The 18,768-nt window shown below is 46.7% G+C and overlaps 1 protein-coding gene across 1 annotated transcript in view; it reads left to right on the top strand.

Moving 5' to 3' along the window:
* ATF6B (activating transcription factor 6 beta) overlaps positions 1 to 18,768 on the top strand; it is a 240,442-nt gene that overhangs the window by 199,293 nt on the left and 22,381 nt on the right. Inside the window, exons 12-15 of the mRNA XM_069634975.1 lie at positions 6,923 to 7,016; positions 7,778 to 7,851; positions 9,564 to 9,675; positions 14,656 to 14,740. Coding sequence (XP_069491076.1) covers positions 6,923 to 7,016; positions 7,778 to 7,851; positions 9,564 to 9,675; positions 14,656 to 14,740 — 365 coding nt within the window. The remainder of the gene's footprint in view (positions 1 to 6,922; positions 7,017 to 7,777; positions 7,852 to 9,563; positions 9,676 to 14,655; positions 14,741 to 18,768) is intronic.

Below are 18,768 nucleotides of genomic sequence, written 5' to 3'. Positions count from 1 at the left end.
AGAATTAAATTCAACTAAGCAGGCCATCATTGGACCATAGACCATCCAACGGTGCAGAGCTGTTGGGGGTTTCCGGCAGGCCTACAGCTCCTCCAACATCTTTGACTGATGCTTTGTTCACTTGCCTGATCAATGGCAATAGCAGAGAACACATGCTTTGACTTTTTTGTGACAAACCTTGCTTCTGCAACGGTGTTAGAGTGATGCTTTTTAAGTGAAACCATATCACATAAGGGTACAGGAATCCATTGTGCATAGTGCGTATAGTCGAGGAAAAGAAACGTGGAACAATCTTGGATAGCGCCTCTAGAAGGAGCTGGAAATCTCCTTCTCGAATCCTCTTACAAAAGTCATCAAAATGAGTTGTAGTTTTAGAATGATGTACCAGAATCTAAAACGAGTAATGTGAAGGCTTCATGAAGCAAGACACAGACAACAGACATAACGTGAAAACAAACTATATTTATTAACTTAAATGTCACTGTGAAAAGAGAAAAATAATATGAGGCCGGGAAACCCAAAGGAAACACACCAAACACCGGTTACAAAGGAACACACAAAGTACTTTATTTTAAGGTCAAGCAATGACAAAGTCAGTGACAAATCGGATAGCTATCGGCCCTCAGTATTACACAACGAACTTCAACGGGGTTCGATGTATTCAGTGAGAGACTGTACATTGGGACATTCAGGCTTTTATACATTTCTCCAGCCTATTGTCCAACCCCTTCGCGGGTTAACCATTCCATGAATGTATTACTGGTCTAGGGTCTCTGCCAGGTCAATCTTCTAATATATACATCAGTATGCGCATAGATCAGTTCCATTGATACAGGTAATCCATTTACATGCAGGTCAACAGAAGGACAAGGTCTCAGTTCACGACCCTAACAAGTGGCCTTTGGCAAGTTATACATTAGCTGTATGGAGGTCAAGACGACCTAGATTCTATTCGGAATGGCATCGTCCACCATTTTGATGTACAGGGTGACTTTTACACAGCAAGAGAACCTAAAATGGTGGTTTGATTCAAGATGGCGGCCTACATCAATTTCTAAGGTCAAGACCTTGCTGTAGAGAGTTATTCGCGTACAGTTTTAAGCAACTTGGCGTAGGCCAATATACATACAATCGTTTACAATAGGAGGCATAATTTAATATCCAGTTTGACATCACAATGATAGAAGGTCTAACTTGCCTATGCTAAGATGGGATTTCCCTACCCGAACGAAACTAAGGAATGTCTGAGTCAAAGTGTTTAACTTTTCTGTCTGTGTCCAAAACCTATTCTTGCCCTCACAACTGAAGCTAACCAATGTGTATGGATGTTAATAACAAAGGACATGGTGTTCAAGTCAAGGTTTTGAGCTTCTCCCAGCTCTCTTTCAGCTCCCCTTCTTCATGTTCAAAAAAGTTCCACAAAAGTCTCGGGATTACCTTTCTCAAATTCAAGGCAATACAATCCTTAACAATCCTCTGGGTTCCCTTCCCCAAGTTCCAAGCAATACAGTTAAAATAAAAAAATAGAAATAAGAGGTCCCGGGGCTCCGTTCTCAAGACTGAACATGCAGTTCTTCAAATCTCATGGATCCCTTCCCAAAGTCCTTTAGCTCCACCACTTAAACTTGTTTGTCTTTTCAAAAGTGTAACATAACTGAAGGTCAACCTGACCCCCCTTCTAGTTTGTTTCACCAGTCCACTTATAATGTGTTTCCTTGGTTTGGCTTCAGTGTCTTTGGTTTTCCTTATTCAGGGCTCACAGGTGTAGGCGCAGTTGTCAGGCTGCATGGTCCACCCATCACAGGTTACACCACCAGGATCCCTAGGCTCTGCAGCCCACACAGGTTCTTCAGCACTTGCCCCTGTGCATCAAATCACCTTTACTTCATACCTCTTTGCTTTATGTGCAATTTTACATTTCTTTGGCTTCTCCTTGCCAACCTCTTGGTCCTGCCATCATGTGTCACATACCTCTTGCCAGTCTTCGGCCTGGCCGCACTGCATTCGCTCATAAAAGTTCACTTAGTGTGGGTCTTGTTCATACCCCAACTTTCAATGGCACTTCATCACACTTGCGCCTCCTTTTCAGTAGTTTGCTTTCATGTGGGCACTTTGGCTGTCGTTGGATATTTGCTTTGCCTATAAAGTTTTATTGCATTCAGTATTTAATGTCTAAGATCAAGGTTCCATTCAGTTTGGTATTCAATATGCATCCGTTTTGTTCAATTTCATAATTTTCTTCAGTTTGGCATTTAAGATGCATTAGTTATGCTTAATTTCATATTTCTGTTCAGTTCGGTATTCAATATACATTCGTTGTATTAACTTTCATAGACTGTTACTTGTTTACAGTCCATTCGGAGCACCCCGGGGCCCAAGTGCTTTCTCTAACACTCACCGGCTCTCACTATACTTTGCAGGCATCTTCTTCGTCCCAGTACCAGAGTGGTAAAATGAAGGTGTAGTGTTCATTACTCTGTCTCCTCCTTGCAATACTAAATGTTGAATGTGGGGAAATGAGTTGAGAGGTCTTGCCCAGTAAGGTTGGGGGATGGTTAGGTTGGTCAGAATTAGGGGAAGGGGGATACCATGTCTCTCCTGTGGGCACCCCACTCCCAATCTCTGAGGACCCGCCACCTAGGTGATCCTACCTCGCTTCTCCACCCCCAGGGTTGGGGATTCAGAAGCGATAGCCTTTCCCTGGCCACCAGAGAAGAGGATCCAGGGGGTTTAGGAGTGAGAATACCTTCAGGTTTCTCACCATACATACATCACTTCTTTCTTTACATCAGTATTCAAGTGACTTAACTGGACTCCTATACTCTGTCTTGGCTGTAGTCATTGTAGGCCTGCTGCAGAAGTAAATAGACACTACTGGCTGTGATTTGATGAGCCCTACAGGTACAGGTCGCATTGGAACCTTTATAATCAAATCTGCTTCTTCCCACTGTGGTAATATCAGCCCGAACAAGTGCTCCAGTCCACCCACTTTCATTGAAGAGATTTCCAAGAACCTTGAGAATGGCCATCTCGATATGCAGCCCACCAAATATTACAATGGATTGATCTTCGCCATGAGGTGTTGGCCAGCTCCACTGGATTTGTTTTGCCAATGCATAGAATGGCTGGCCAAACGTAATGATTGGAATCTGCCCAGGATTAAGGCCTTTAGCTGCTGTCTTTACAATATCCATTGAATGGCGAATCATGGCCACTGACATAGCATGGTCTGGAAATAGAGGAAGCATGGTATTCACATGCTTTGATCAGGGCAGATCAAATACCATTATTGGATATAAGCATCACCTGGCAACCTTGCTTGTGTGCTTCCATGTCAGGAGAGTAAGCAATCATCATGTTTTTTTAGTTTGTGGGATGTATGAGCCCTGAAAGATCACTACCAAGTTGTTTCATCCTCATGCTGTATAGATTGCATAGTTCAACAAGTTTAAATATGGGTGCTTTATTGTCTGTTCAAGCATCTTTGATGTATGATGTACGTTCTATAAATGCAATACCATGGTAAATTTGTTTCTTGTGTTATTTGTCTCTTCCTCTATTATATAACGAGGCAATGAATATGGTACATGGCACCTTGTGTAATGAGCTTGCGTGCATTCAGTTTAGCAAGCAGGGGTTTGTCTTCTAGTTTAAGGGCAGAGTGACGAACGCAAGCATCAAGGCTAAATGTAGATGCTGTACAATGGGGCAGGCATGTCACAAAAAAGCATATTGGTTTTGTATTCACAGAACTTTTTTCTTCAACATTCTTGACGGGTGAATTTCGTAGAACTATCCGCTGGGGATATCTTCATTTTCTCTGCTCTTTGCAGTTTTGTTTTATTGAAGTGCAAACTGCATGATTAATGAAACAGAGCTTTGTCGTACTAATGTTTCCTCGTCCACCTTCATCCAGACACAACAGATTAATTGTCCTTGGTAAACACCCAACACTACTAACCCCTGCAAGTGAATCGGATATCGTCTTATAACCAGGTCCCTTTGTATCGCGTTTAGTCTCTGCTGGACAGCGAAGAACCTCCAAATTGTCTTCTTGGCAGATGAAACGCTTGTTCCACTATGTTTCTGTGATTCGTCTAGAATTATCAGGCTTGAACGGATTCATCAATTTATGTACTTTCTCCATTTTTGTATCTTCTTTTTCTTAAATTGTCAAACAAACCCCTTCATTTGTGAACCAAAAAAGATATTGCACTACTTTTTTCACAGACCTTGTTTTGTGTATGCATTTTCATGAACTGTGGATGTTTTGCACACATTTATAACCTACATTTACAGAAAATCACATTTAATATGAAAGTTACCTCATAATTTGGCATTTGGCATTTTGGCATTTATATAGAGCTACGAACCCTTGGGTATCTGAGCGCTGCTTATTATTACCCACGGTGTGTGGTGCTCATTTATCGACCTCGGAAGGATGAAACGCTGAGTTTGGCGCTGCCGGGATTCGAACCTGCGTTCGCAGGCTCTGCACTGATGTCAAAGCGAGCGCTCTACTCGCTGTGCCACTTGACCGGCTCATCAAATAACATACAAAAGAGCAGATTAACAATTTTCCATTTTGAATGTCCACCATTGCTGTTGGCGGGGGAAAATCTGGGATGGCCACATAGCCAAAATGTCAGTACGTAGTATATGTGCCCCAAGTTTCATGCTTCTATCATCAATAGCAAAATTCTTCCAAATATTTCACCTATCTGCTGTACTATTAGCCAAACCCACCTTTTCAATCAGATCTTCAATCATTGGCATAGGATAGTTGTCAAATACTGAGATTGAGTTTAATTTGCAGAGGTCTATACAGAAACGGCAGGACTGGTCAGGCTTTGTGACTAAAACAGTAGGGGATGACCAAGGACTCTCAGGGAGCTTGATGATATCCGCCTTAGCATTTTCTCTATCGCCTTCTCGATTATTTTATTTTGTGCTTGGGTGATCCTGTATGGATTTAAATGAATGGTCTTCCCTGCCGGGGTTCATATGTAGTGGAAGAAATTGACAACCCTGACTGCCTGTCCTGAAAATACCTTGGGGAAATGAAGAGAAGGTCGCAAATGTCGGCCTGTTGGGAAGGGGATAGATCTGGGGGAAACAAATGCATTTCTATGATCAGAGTCGGTGAGGAAGGCGGCCATGGTAACGGTGGCATCTATACTGGGGTCTATTTTCCACTCCTTGGGCAGGTTGACATGACATAGGCAGGTTGACATGACATGATAGTGTTTTCTGCCGTGTATTGGGTTGGGAAATCAGGTAATTCAAGGGATCTTTTTACCAAGACTTTATAGGAACCATACGACTTGGAAATCATCTTATTCTCTGATGTGGGAAGGAGAACTGAGACTGACTGTCCAACTGAGAAGGATTGGGTTACAGCGTGTTTATTGTAGACCACTCGCTGATGCTCTTGAGCTTGTCCCAGATGCGTTTTCTCTCACCAGTACCATATCGGTTCTCAGTTTCTGAGAGGTTTAGGAAATTTAGCATATCTAAAACATCCCGGGGTTCCCTCCCATACAGTAGTTCAAATGTAGAATATCCCAGCAAAGCTTGTGGGGTTTTCCGGGTTGCGAACACTACCCAGGGTATCACGACATCCCAGTTTTTATCTGCCTGTTTCTGCAGTATTCTCTTTAGCACCTGGTTAAAACGTTCAACCAAACCATCAGTCTGGTAATGGTAGAACAATGTTCTTAGGGTCTTGATATTAAAGCAATTCCTTGACCTCTTGCATTATTCGAGGCATGAATGTCGTGCTTGATCTATGAGGATCTCCTTCGGAAATCCTACTTGCGATAGGAAGAGTGTTTTAGTATTTGCTTTTTGGTGTTACGTCGAAACGCCTCTGGATAACGGGTGGCGTGATCCATGATCACCAGAATAAAGCGGTTTCCCAATTTAGACGTTTCTAGTGGGCCTTTGATGTCTTTCGCTATCCTCAAACTGAATCTCGACAATGAATAGCGGTTGTAAGGGGCCTATTGGAACTGGAGTTGCCACAGTCTTCTGACAGATTTCGCATGTCAGAACAACATTTTTAACGTTGGCGAAAACTCCTGGCTAGAAGAACTTGTGAATTATCTGACTTTGGGTTTTCCCCTACCCATTGATGAGCGGCTGTCAGATGTGAAATGAGCTAGCTCCGAAACAATTGTTGTTTTGTATGTGCTGACTCTTTATGACCTAAATAGGAAATACCAGGAGATGTTTCATCCAGGCTAAATTGTCAACACTTATCCATCCTATCAGAGTGTGCCTGCATTGTCACCTTGTCGAAGGAGTCGACTAATAGGCAAAAATCGAAGAGGAGGTCACACTGATTATGATCCCGGATAGTATTTTCCTTAATAGTTTGCAAGCTCAAAGAGTTTGTGGGCAGTCCACCATTTCCTTTTTCCCCAACTGAATATCTGAGATGGGATCTGCAATAACATTATACATGCTCTTCATGGGGGACTGCATTGCCCTCGACAAGACCAAAGATAAACTCAGTATTTCCACGTTTAATTTTGGCCCCAAAAGGCTCTGTTTCGGGCTGATGACACCCATCTTGCAAATAAGCCAAACTAATTGAACTGGTTTGTGCAGCAGTAGGGGATCCAACCATTGAAGATGGGGGCTATACCTGAGGTCTAACGGGGCTCGTATCTAAGCAAGATACCAGGACCCCCTTCCGTTCAATAGTCCTTGGATTGCAAAAGCCAGCCTCGTGAAAGGTTTCAGGTTCTCCAGTATTCTGATACTGCAGTAGTTGCATCATCTGCATAGAAGAGCCTTTTCCTTAAACAGTTTAATTTCAAGATTAATGTGATCAAAACTCAATGGTGTGAATGAAAACGACTTTCTCCTTCACCAGTGTGATTGTTCTTTTTTGTTGCATGTTTCCTCCTCTGTTTAGGCTCGCTGATGAGCTCAGTGGTTGGGTCAGGCGCCACCAAAATGGGAGAAAGACTGGAAAACCGACACAGATGAAAAAGACTCGCACGACAAAGGCATGGCTCCCACAATCCTAATATTGCAAGGCAGAATTTAGTGCTTGTTTTGTTTTTGCCAACTTCAGTCCTCCCTCCGATGTCTTTTTTCAAATAGTGTCCTGCCCAGCTTTGTGTGTGAAGTGGCATCTCCCCACCCTGACTGATATTATTCCTACCCAATCTAGGCGGGGGCATTACGGCCACCCTCAACACCCAGTCCTCCGCACGGTCGCTTCTTTCTTCACCCTCCATGGATACTGCCCCTGACTGCTGCTGCCTTTCCTTTCCCTGACAGCCCCTTTGCTCGTCTGCATTTACTTACCTTCCCAGTCCTTACTGCAGTCAGAAGCCCACAACCCTCCTTGCAGCTGCCCTCCCCCTTCCTTCGCTGCAGTCCAGTCTCCACCACCATTGCCTGATGTCTCTGCCCATGCCCCTTCCCTGGCCTTAGCAGTCTCTACCCTGGCTGTGTAGCCCTGTTCTTTAATGTTGGAGACTTGGGTATGGGCGTGGGGGTGTGGGGGGGTGAGTGTAAGGGTGCTGAACATATAAGGGGTCTCTTTGTGAGTCTTCTGTTACGCCATCAGTGAGACTTTGGCGTATTGTGTCCGATTCAGGAGGCCTGGCGTACATCCCATTCTAGAGGCCCCATCTGAAGTTTCTGTCCTTGCGCTACATCTGGAGTATTGAATAAATCAATCAATCCCCTTGCATGTTTTGAGGCCACACTAATGTCCCCAATTCCTACTTAATGACGTTTCCTTTCTATCACATATCAGAAGCTGCTGCTGCAGAAGAAGTTGCTGAATTTGGCGCGTTATGTTCCGGCGCACCCCTTCCGGCACCATCACAGGTGAGGGACATGATCTGCTTGCTCACACGCGTCAAATCTGTGCTTCAAATCTGTGTCTGGATGTGGGTTTCTTGTGTAGCACTTAATGATGCCTTCAGTCCACTTCAAAGCAATGTGTTGGTAACTGGGAAAGCGATGAGGAAACTGAGAGGGACGGAGGGGATGCAGGTGTGATTAGTTTGGGGGTGACTGTGAGAGGAAACCAGATCAGACAATCAGTTGTAACTTATTAAGCAGAATAGTAGAAGAGGACTCAGACATAAGTCCCAGCTGTGCGGTCCTCTCCCTCTTTCTCATACAGTGTTGGCAGATAAGCCCGCCCCATGGCGCACTCCCTTTTGGATACATGTACGTGGGTTACCCAGAAGTATAGCCAAGGACATTGGGGTTCAAGGGAGGTCAGCTCTCTTAGCTGCTAAGGGGCAGCAACCTTCTAGCCCATGATTGGTGGGGGAGTGGAATAAATGGGTTACATGCAATTATAACTAATGAAATAATAACCAATACAAAATAAATACTGCATTTTTTTGTTGTTTAGGGGGTTCACCCCAAAAGCCCCCCCTTTTTTAATAATACATTTGCCCCAGCCCCCAAAACCACTATTCCCTCTCACAACCTCATTTTTTGTTTGTTTTCAAATTGAGTTATTTTGGAATTGGTTGTTTTTTTCATTTGTTATTTTTTCATTTTTGTTTTCTATATAATCCCTCCATACCGGATAAATGACTACACCGCCCTTCCATAAACCTGTGTATCACACATTCTGGAGTCTTCATCGTTCTCTGGGACACTATTCTTTGGTGCAACAGGATTTATGAATCTAGTTGAGGTGCGCAGAAGCCTTCCTATTACTACTGCAGATCATTTCTGAACCGGACCATGACAGAGTGGAGTTAAAGAGACCAGTCATCCCGAACCTTATCTTGGCATCCCATGAATCTTGAAAGAGGGTTAATCTGAACATTGCCTACATGCAAAAATAAATCCAAGTTAGAGACACTCCCCTAACCTCTGATGCTAAACAAGGCTGAATCTGTGCCGTTGTCAACCCCCGAGCCCTTGGCATGATTAGCCCTAGCCTGCAAGAACACACCCTCATCGCTTGGGCTCTGATTCAACAGAGTTGAGATCCGGTTAAGTGTCACACATCAATTTCACGATCCCCATTCAAGGGAGCAGAGATATTGTTTAATGTCGAGACTGGTAATGGCACCACAAGTTCATTAGATGCTGGGAGAGGACAGAAACAGACAGCGTCCACTTTAACATCTTAGTTTATCCTGGACTATTGTACAACAAGACTGTGTGGGAAAACAGTGGGGGTGCAACACGCATTTGGGAGAAACATGAGAACATTCCGCTTCTACGGGAGACCTGGGAATAGTTTAATTGTTGCCATTAATGTAAAAAAGAGTCCCAACTTGAAGACGACTCTGGAAGCAGTTCACCCCATCATGACCTTAGCTACAGTAGAGTTTGTGTCTGCCATTATGCAAGTGAAACAAAGCTACTCGGAGATGTCATTGGCAGTGTTATCCTACAATAGTCGGTCTCACAACCCAGGATCCCTGCTGTTTCCCAAAACTGACAATAATGTACCCTAAGGAATGTCCTCCCCATCATGGCACAAATTGGTGTTTCCATGCTCATTTGAGCCTTCTACGTTATTGTCCCGCTATGTTCTGATTTGTGTAACATTGTATCTCTTTCAGGGAACCGTCCAGCCAGCTGCAGGTCTACCACCGGCCGGATCAGACATACAACGACTTCATGGATGCAATCGATCGGCGAGAAGATACTTTCTATGTGGTGTCCTTCAGAAGGGTAATGCTCTCCACTTTGGGTACTTCATGTTGTGGGCTGGGAAGGGGAAGGCAGCGCCCCGTTTATCTTTGCTTCTAGAATGGCGGGAGATTGGGTGCAGGCTGCATTATGCATGCATCCATATTAGAGGAGCAGCAAGCAGTGGGCCTCTGGTGGTTTGTGCAAATCACTAATAGATGGGAGCCGGGCTAGTCATTGATTTGTGTACCCTGTATTGCCTATCATCCTCTGGCCAGTCGACAATTATCGTATCCTCTTCTATAAGCACTGGTTTCAGCATCGCCCTGTATACTGTCGGGTCTGTTGAAATACCTGGCCCTCAATAGCTACTGTAGATAAATTAACACTGCTGGGGGGTTTGGTGAATTAGTTTGCCTGCGCTGGTCTGTAAGAGCTGCAGGTACCCGAAAAGATGTGTGTCATGGCTGTGGGTAAGTCTGGGTTGCTTTCGGGAAAATCAGGGGGTGACATACTTTTCCAGACACCACAGTAAGTTATATATAGAATGTTATAAGGTGGGACCGCTGCCACCAAGTGCTCTCTATAGGAAACCAGATATTATTTGTATTGCTATTATTTATTTACTGCAGTGATATTCATCTAGCATTTTAATGTGCCTGTTGGTGCCCTTTTTGTGCTGCATTGTAGTGCCAAGTGTGTTGGGATGGCAGGAACTCTAGCCTTCTTCTGAGAGACCGATCTCAGATCAGTCTTGCTTAACTGGCACTTTTATCATGCAGTTCCTGGAGAGCCAGAGTTGTGTTTTCTCTTTTTTTATTCACGGATACAAAGTTCTGGTTTTAGCAAGCCTAGATGTCACCAAGAGCAATCATAAATGATCCCCCTCTGTGTGGTAGCATTCCCAGTAGAGTGTCCAGGAATTAATTTCAAGTGCCCATTGTAAGGTGTCCCCACCTTTACATGTGTCCTGGGTTGGCTCTCTGCCCTTATGGGATCAAGGGAAAGCAAAGGTCTCTGCTATGGTGAAGAAACAGAACAAAACCGGGGAACTCAGATCCTCTGCGAAGTACAGTATAATAGAACCCCCCTCATGTTCATGCACACGCTGCAGCCCATTATCCAGGCCTGTCGCCATGGAATTGAGGCTCACGCGGAAGGTGCACTAACCGAGAGTGCTGACCACTACGCTGCATGGGTTCCAGCACTGCCTCCAGATCTGCTGATCATATGGGCAGTGTTGCTTAGATCATGACTTTGCCTTCAAGATCCACGTTCGCACTGTTTGGAGCTCACCAGTGTGCTTTATATCACATGCTATGAGAGCGATGATGCTAGAAGGGCAGCTAGAAGCACTGGCGTATAAAGGAGTGCAGGCAGCCATGCGCTGTAATGTGCATTAAAAAGGAAACCTTCCTCTTGACCTGATCAAAGGAGAACGGCAGAGATCAGTGGCTGCTTGCCCCATTGCCTACCCACTGTCTGTCCCACTTGTTGGCATTTGGCGGCAGCTGGCATGAAATACATGTCCAATGTGCTGCAGCCTGCTTGCTTGCTTGCCTGCCTGACCGGCCTACCCCTAATTCCAGAAACTGTAGCGGCGGTCCATCCAATACATGCTGTCTGGTGGTCCCAGATTAAAACTCCTTAGAACCAAATCTAAATAGACTTTGAATGGCCAGATTTACGATGCAAAGTCTCAAAACCCATTATTGATTATTTGCAAATACCTTTGCAACGTTTGTGTTTTTTCCCAAGATTACAATCTTATCTCCTGGAACTGCCATCACACACAAAATATTGCAGTTCATAATGGACACTAGATGGATGGATGTGCTTGCAAAAAAAGGCAATAAGAACCAATGACGTCTTAATAGTCTAAATCAATTCTTGCTACTCCGTCGATACCGGCACATACTGCTATACAAGGATCATGGATTATGAACAACTGTACTTTAATTTGTCAATTTGATTGCCAAAACTTATTAGGAGCTAAATGTGTATGTTCTAGCAAATGGTACCAATGTAAAGTATAAAGATATACCCTTTCCAGAAACATTAAAAAAATCACACTAGAAAAAGTACTACCCCTAATAAAACCTAACACTACCGCTGACCCATCTTCCCTAGTTGAACTATACAATTCTACCCTCAAACATGCTATTGACACAAAAGCACCTTTGAAGATGTGCAAAGCTAAACCCAGGTCCCACCTCAACTCATGGTTCACTCCTAACCTAAAAGCACTGTGGGATACCAAAAGACGAGCCAAATCCACCTGGATAAACCTCCCCACAACTCCTAACAAAGATGCTTTCCAAACAACCTCTTGTGAATACAAAACAGCTATTCTCCAAGCCAAAAGGGAGACTTTCAACAACAGAATTCATAACGCAAAATCTAGCTCTTAGTAACTCATTGCCATTCTCAGAGAGCTTGAATCTCCTGCCCCCTCCACTGAAACGTGTGCCCAAGACAAATCTTCGTGTACTGAAATCCAAAACTCCCTTATTAATAAGATATGAATGCTCCAAACTAAAATTGAAACCAAACAGACAGAGGTTCTGAGGAAATACTCTATCTTAAGACAGCCTGCCGGAGCTGTACCTACAGCCTGCCGGAGCGGTACCTGTCGACCAATTCCAATTTACCCCACTCTCAATTTCAGAGGTCGAAAAACTAATCAGTCTCAAACCCTCCAGATGCAAAGGAGACACCTGCCCACTTAACATCATTCAAGGAGGAGCAAAAGACTTAGCTCCGTTTATAACTACCTTCATAAACCACTGCTTCTGGACCTGTGCTGTCCCAACCAATCTTAAGGATGCTTGGGTACTCCCTTTACTGAAAAAACCCAACCTTGAGCAAAACATACCTACCAACTACCATCCTATCACAACTGTACCCTTCCTGCTCACAATTCTCAACCGAGCCGCGTATATCCATATTCAGGCATACCTAGAAAACCATAACCTACTCGGCCTCCGGCAATCTGGGTTCAGGCTTAGACATGGTACTGAAACGCCCTTAATACACAAATGGATGAACAAATCGATAAAGGCAACCTAGCCATCTTGCTACTACTTGACCTATCGTCTGCCTTCGATTTAGTCAACCATGAGGTACTCTGCTCTCACTTGTCAACCACTGCCCATTTCTCCGACAATGCTATTACCAGGATCCAATCATTCCTGTCCCAGAGGACAACGAGGGCCTTCTCACCTAATGTGTCTGCAGACCCTGCGGAGGTGACTTGGGGGAGTTCCCCAAGGCTCTTGTGTTTCACCAACACTTAATAATATATTTACTAAGCTACTGTTCGACCTCGACCATTTGGTTGTCACCTACAATAATTAAGCAGATGGCACCCAAATACTCATTCCCATCACCGGGAACTATGACCTAGATTCCAAACTATTAAACTAAATATATCTCGTCATCCAGGCATGGATGGCCAAACATGGCCTATGCCTCAATGATGTCAAAACAGAACTACACTTTGGCTCCCGAACTAAACTCAATAAACTGGACAACAACTTCAAAGCCTTTAACATTGACGGTAATACATAAAGGTTTCCAAAGATGTTAAAACCCTGGGATTCTATCTGGACTCCTCCTTAACATTGACCAGACAGGTCAACGCAACTCCATCGGCCACTGCCTACACGTGAAAGTTAATAAACTCTTGTAGACCTTTTTTGACTTCTGCCAACTGCCTGACCTTGGCTAGATCTCTCATTCTCGCTAAACTTGATTACTGTAATGCCCTATATCTAGGAACTTTGAAAAAGAACTTAACTAAATTGCAAACACTCCAAAATAACGCCATCCGAGCGGCACTCAATATTCCCAGATCGCACCATATCTCAGCCACCAGGCGGAATCTGCAATGGCTGTCCAAGAGTAGAATCACTAGCAAAGTACTTGGACTCGCACATAAATGTTTTGCTAACCTAGCGCCCAAATACCGGGCGTGCAAAATCTCGAAGAGCACTTCTGACCGCCCCACTAGAGCATCCCTCCTGAACTGTCTACGAATTCCAAGATTTAACCTCCAGAAATCGGGGGGCAGTAGCTTCCCTGTACAAGCCCCAAAACTCTGGAATTCATTTACTCATCTCAGGAATGTTTCTTCCTTCTTCTGTTTCAGAAAGAAAATAAAAAAACTGCCTCCTCATGCAAGAGTAATCAAATAATATACACTTAGGTTACCTTTATGACGTCGCCTGTACATATCCATACTTATGCCCTATAATCGACCTCTTAGAATATGTTACCTATCTGCTCTGGAACATTGTAATTTACCTCATGCTTGTCACACCGGTGTGTATCTTGCCTTCATATATGTATATGTAACTGCACCATCGTGTCTTTTGTACATACTGTATATATCGCCTTTGTACCTACATGTAATGCCTTGACTGTCTGTTATTAACTATGTGTTCAGTCCTGTAACCTATGCGCCTAGATACCTCAGGGTTTGGTGCGCTTGAATAAACTAAACTAAACTAAGGGCAGTTGCAGATTTTTAGAAAAAACCTCTTGGGCATGGCCTGGTGCAAGGCTCCACAGTTTAGTGCCGTACTGCATTGCTTGTATGAAATGTATTGCCAGTACTTTTATGTGCTGCACAGACTGGTTCCGGTCCCTCTGGGGGCTCCAGCTACTACCCTACTTAGGGAATGCGTGGCATTGTTTCAGCCGCCTTGCAGATGTTCCTAGGCTTTCATCACGACTTGAGCCTCCTAACTGATCCAAGCCAAAGCTGTGCACACGAAGTCCAAAGAAGGTGGCTCAAGGTCACTTCATGGGACGTGCATCCATCAGTGAGTGCAGAAATCGAGGTATTCCTATGGATTCACGTGTCCTGCTTTATTGCATACTGCTTCTTTGTGCCTTGCCTCGTCTATACATCTTTGTGTGTGTGTGTGTTTACAATCATATTATTATTTTCTATAGTGCTTAATGCTAGATTCCAACCACTTGTAAGTACTGTAAATAATAGGTTGTGTTATTTTTCAGGATCATCTCTTGCTTCCGGCCATCAGTCACAACAAGACGTCCAGACCCAAGATGTCGCTGGTCATGCCGGCAATGGCACTGAACGGTAACTGGAATTACTCTCTTCTGGTGGTGAGGGGGGAGGGTTTAAACCAGGATTGGGTTTCTAGTCCAGGACCCCAGATTTCCAAAAGCGTTCCGAGACTGAAGAACATGGTAGTCGCAAAACGGTATTGAGGGCAGGATGCAACTGAGCTATGTTGGTCAGTCATTTCGATTTGCCATGACGGGAGGTGAGTGAGGGTCATTGTGGCTGATGTTGAGTCAGAGCTAGGCTTATAGGAGGTGGGGGTTGGTGCTCCTGGCAGGTGCTGATGAGAGTCCAATTGGTAGAACAAGAGCATTAATGCTTGTTAGGTGAGTGAGGTTCATTGTGGCTGAAGGTGAGTCCGAGCCGTGCCCATAGGAGGTGAGGGTTGATGGTCTTTTGCTAGAAGGCGAGTGTTAATGTTCCTGGCAGGAGGTGAGTCATGGCTGATGTGATAGAAGTTATGGGTTGATGCTCCTGGCAGGAGGTGAGTGTCAACGTAGCTTAGTGGGAGCCACCAGGGTTGTGCTGGTGGCAGGAAGTGTACAAGCAATAAAGTGGACTAGGCACATTAGTGAATTATGTGTTGGATCTTTGGCTGAGCCCAAGAAGTGATTAACAATTGTCCATTGTGCTCAACGCAGGCAGGCTGGGGGCGGGGGGGGTCTGTACAACCATTGTCCCTTTCGAAGATAGCAGAGTTGGTCTACTGCAGGATGCATGGGTTTGAGGTTGAATAGGTACAGCAGTCAAATTAATGAATGTGGAGAACTTTACCCTGGCAGCCCTACCTAACCACCCCCAGGTAAGTGACAAATGCAGACGCACAAGGCCAGGCTTTGTTTTCTTGCTAGAAGAAAGCTGTGAGGGCATGGTCTGAGTTAATAGCATTGCCAGGGAGTTCAGCATCTTCATGAGACAGGAGACCCAACAGTCTGGACCTGCCGGGGCTGGTGAGTCTTTGTAACTGGCATGGGTGCTCTCCTGCAGGCATGTTGGCTCTAGCTGGCGTTTGGCAGGTGCATTGGGTTTTCTGTGCAATAGTAGTAGCCTCTTCCCGCCAAAACCCTTTGTGGTACCCTTCAAGGCTTGTGTATGCAACCAAGCCTCCGTGCCCTGCGGTCGGTGGGTGTCCTTTTCTCCATCAGCAGAGTGGCCTGGTGCCCCCTGCATGTGTTCTGTTTTCCATGCTCCTCCCTGGTCTTGGAGTCTGTCGTTTAACTTGCATCTGGTCTCTGAACCAGTGAGTGGGTGCCCACACTTGTGTCTCGGAGCCTGTAGCTGCTCCATGTTTGGTCTTGGAGGCGTGGGAGAGCTCTCTGGTGTGTAAGTAGGGGCCCCCTTGCTCTGGCCCCCAACCTGGGTTAGGACTCTCTTCATTTTATTAGCTGCTGGGTGCCCTCTACCTGTTCTCTGCAATGTTGGGAGCCTCTTTCTTTGGTCTTTAAGTCCATGTGAACCCCATCCTTGGTCTGTTAACTTGTGAGCGTGTTCTTCTGAGTCACTGGGTCCACGCTGCCTGATCCTTGAGCTTGTGGGGATTGACCACTCTGTTCTGAGCCAGTGAGTGGGTGCCTCCCCATTCTATGAGCTGATTGGTTGCCCCATCTGTGTTCTTTGAGCCAATGACTGCACCTCCTGTGTTGTCCCATAACCCAGGTTTGCACCATTCCTGGTCTCTCAGTTTGTGGGTGCCCTCCCCCCTGTCATTGAGGATGTGGGACGCCCCCAACCCCCTTGTTCTCAGAGGGGGGATGTCCCGTCCCTGCTCTCTAAGCTTAGTGGATTCACTCTCCCTGGCCAGTGAGTGCTTCCTTCAAGGTGTTAGTGCCTGGGGGTGGGGGTGCCCTCTCCTTAATGTAGTATGGTGGAGGTTGATCCTTTCCTGTTTTTTTTTTTAGCCAGTGCAGGGTGCCCCAACCCTGGTCAAGCTAGTGTAGGGTGCCCAGTGCCTGCTCCACCTCCTGGTCTGAAGCATTGGATTCTCCCTCAATGGGCTTGGAGACTGTGTGTGTTGGTAACCCCTCCCTGTTCTCTGAGTGACTTATCCAGTGGAGGGTGTGACCCTGCCTGGTATTTGAGCCAATGCTAGGTGACCCTTCCCTGTACTTTGAGCCAGTGGAGGGTGCCCACTCTCTCGTCAAGTGGAGGGTGCCCTGTCCCTCTTCTCTGGCTTGATGGGTGTGATCTCGGTGGTCTCTCAGCTGGTGGATACTCCCTCATTGGGTGCTTCCTTCATGGCCTTAGAACCTGCATCTTAGAATCTGAGCCAGTGAATGGTGATCTTTCCCTGGTCTTTGAAACAGTGCAAGGTGACCCCTCCTTGTTCCCTGTGCTGGCTGGGGCCCCCTCCTTGGTTTGTGAAGAGGTGTGTGCCCTGTCCCTGCTCCCTACGCTGGTGGATGCCCCCTCCCTTGTTCCTGTTCCCTGAGCTGGCCGGTGCGCCCTCCTTGGTCTCTGAGGTGGTAAATGCTCTCCCCCTAGTCTCTCAGCTGGTGGATGCCCCCTCCCAGTTTCCTGTTCCCTTGGCCAGCCGGTACCCCCCCAACCCCTCCATATCTCTGAGGAGCTGTGTGCCCCCTCACTGTCTTATCAGCTAGTGGATTCCCCTCCCTGGTTCCTGTTCCCTTGGCTAGCCTGTGCCCCCCTGCCTTCTCTCCGAGGAGCTGAGTGCACCCTCCATGGTCTTTCAGCTGATGGATTCCCCTCCCTGGTTCATGTTCCCTGAGTTGGCCGGTGCCGCTCCTTGGTCTCTGGGGAGTTGGGTTAGTTCCCACTGATCTCTCAGCTGGTGAATACCCACCTTCCAGGTTCCTGTTCACTGGGCTGGGCTGGCCGGGGTCCCCTCTTTGCTCTTGGAGGAGGTGGGTGCTTCCTGCCTGGTCTCTAAGGAGGTGGGTGCACCATCATTGGGTTCTGGGGAGGTGGTGCCCCCTCCCTGGTCTCCGAGCAGGTGGATGCCCCCCTTCCTTGTGCCTCTTCCTTGGGCTGGCCAGTGACCCCTCCCAGGTGTCTGAGGAGGTCGGTGCTCCATCTTGGGTCTCTCAGCTGGTGAATGCCCCCTCCCTGGTTGCTATTCCCTGAGCTGGCTGGTGCCCTCTCGTTCCTCTATGAGGAGGTGGGTGCTCTTCTGTGGTCTCAACTGCTCAACTGGTGGATGCCCCCCCTCTCTGGTTCCTATTCCCTGAGCTAGCCGGTGCCCCCTCCCTGGTCTCTCAGCTGGTGAATTGCCCTCTCTCTAGTTACTGTTTCCTAGGCTGACTGGTGTCCCCGCCTTGCTCTTTGAGGAGGCGAGTACTCCTTACCTGGTCTCTGAGGGGATGAATACCCCCTCCTTTGTCACTCAGCTGGCTGCTGCCCCCTTCCTAGTCTCTGTGGAGGTGGGTGCTTTATCCTTGGTTTCCGGGGGAAGTGGGTACTCTCTCTTTGGTCTCTGAGGATGTGGCTGCCCCCACCCAGGTCTCTGAGGAGATGGATGCCCCCTCACTGGTCTCTCAGCTGGTGAATCCCCCTCCTTGGGCTGACCAGTGCCCCCTCCCAGGTCTTCGAGGAGGTGGGTTCCCCCTCACTGGTCTCTCAGCTGGTGGATGCCTCCCTCCCTGGTTCCTGTTCCCTGAACTTTCTAGTGACTCTCCCCAGTCCTCTGGACTGGTGGTGCACCCTCCCTGGTTTCTCAGCTAGTGAATGTCCTCCTCCCTGGTTCCTTTTACCTGGACTGGCCGGTACCCCTCCCTCCCAGGTCTTGGAGGAGGCGGGTGGCCCCCTCCCTAGTCTCTGAGGAGGTGGGTGGCCCCCTCTGGTGGGTGGCCCCCTGCTTGGTCTTTGAGCTGTTGGATGCCTCCCTCCCTGGTTCCGGTTCCTTGGGCTGGCCTGTGACTCCTCCCAGGCCTCTGAGGAGGTGGGTGCCAACTTCAGGATCTCAGCTGGTGGATGCCCCCCCCGCTCTGGTTCCTTTGCCCTTGGCTGGCTGGCGCCACCTCCTTCCTCTCCGAGGAGGTGGGTGCCCCCTACCAGGTGCTTCAGTTTATGAATGCCCTCCTCCCCGG

Source organism: Ambystoma mexicanum, chromosome 13 (assembly GCF_040938575.1).
Source record: "Ambystoma mexicanum isolate Mex_15411 chromosome 13, UKY_AmexF1_1, whole genome shotgun sequence".
NCBI lineage: Eukaryota > Metazoa > Chordata > Amphibia > Caudata > Ambystomatidae > Ambystoma > Ambystoma mexicanum.
This window is presented reverse-complemented; position numbering and strand designations above follow the sequence as displayed.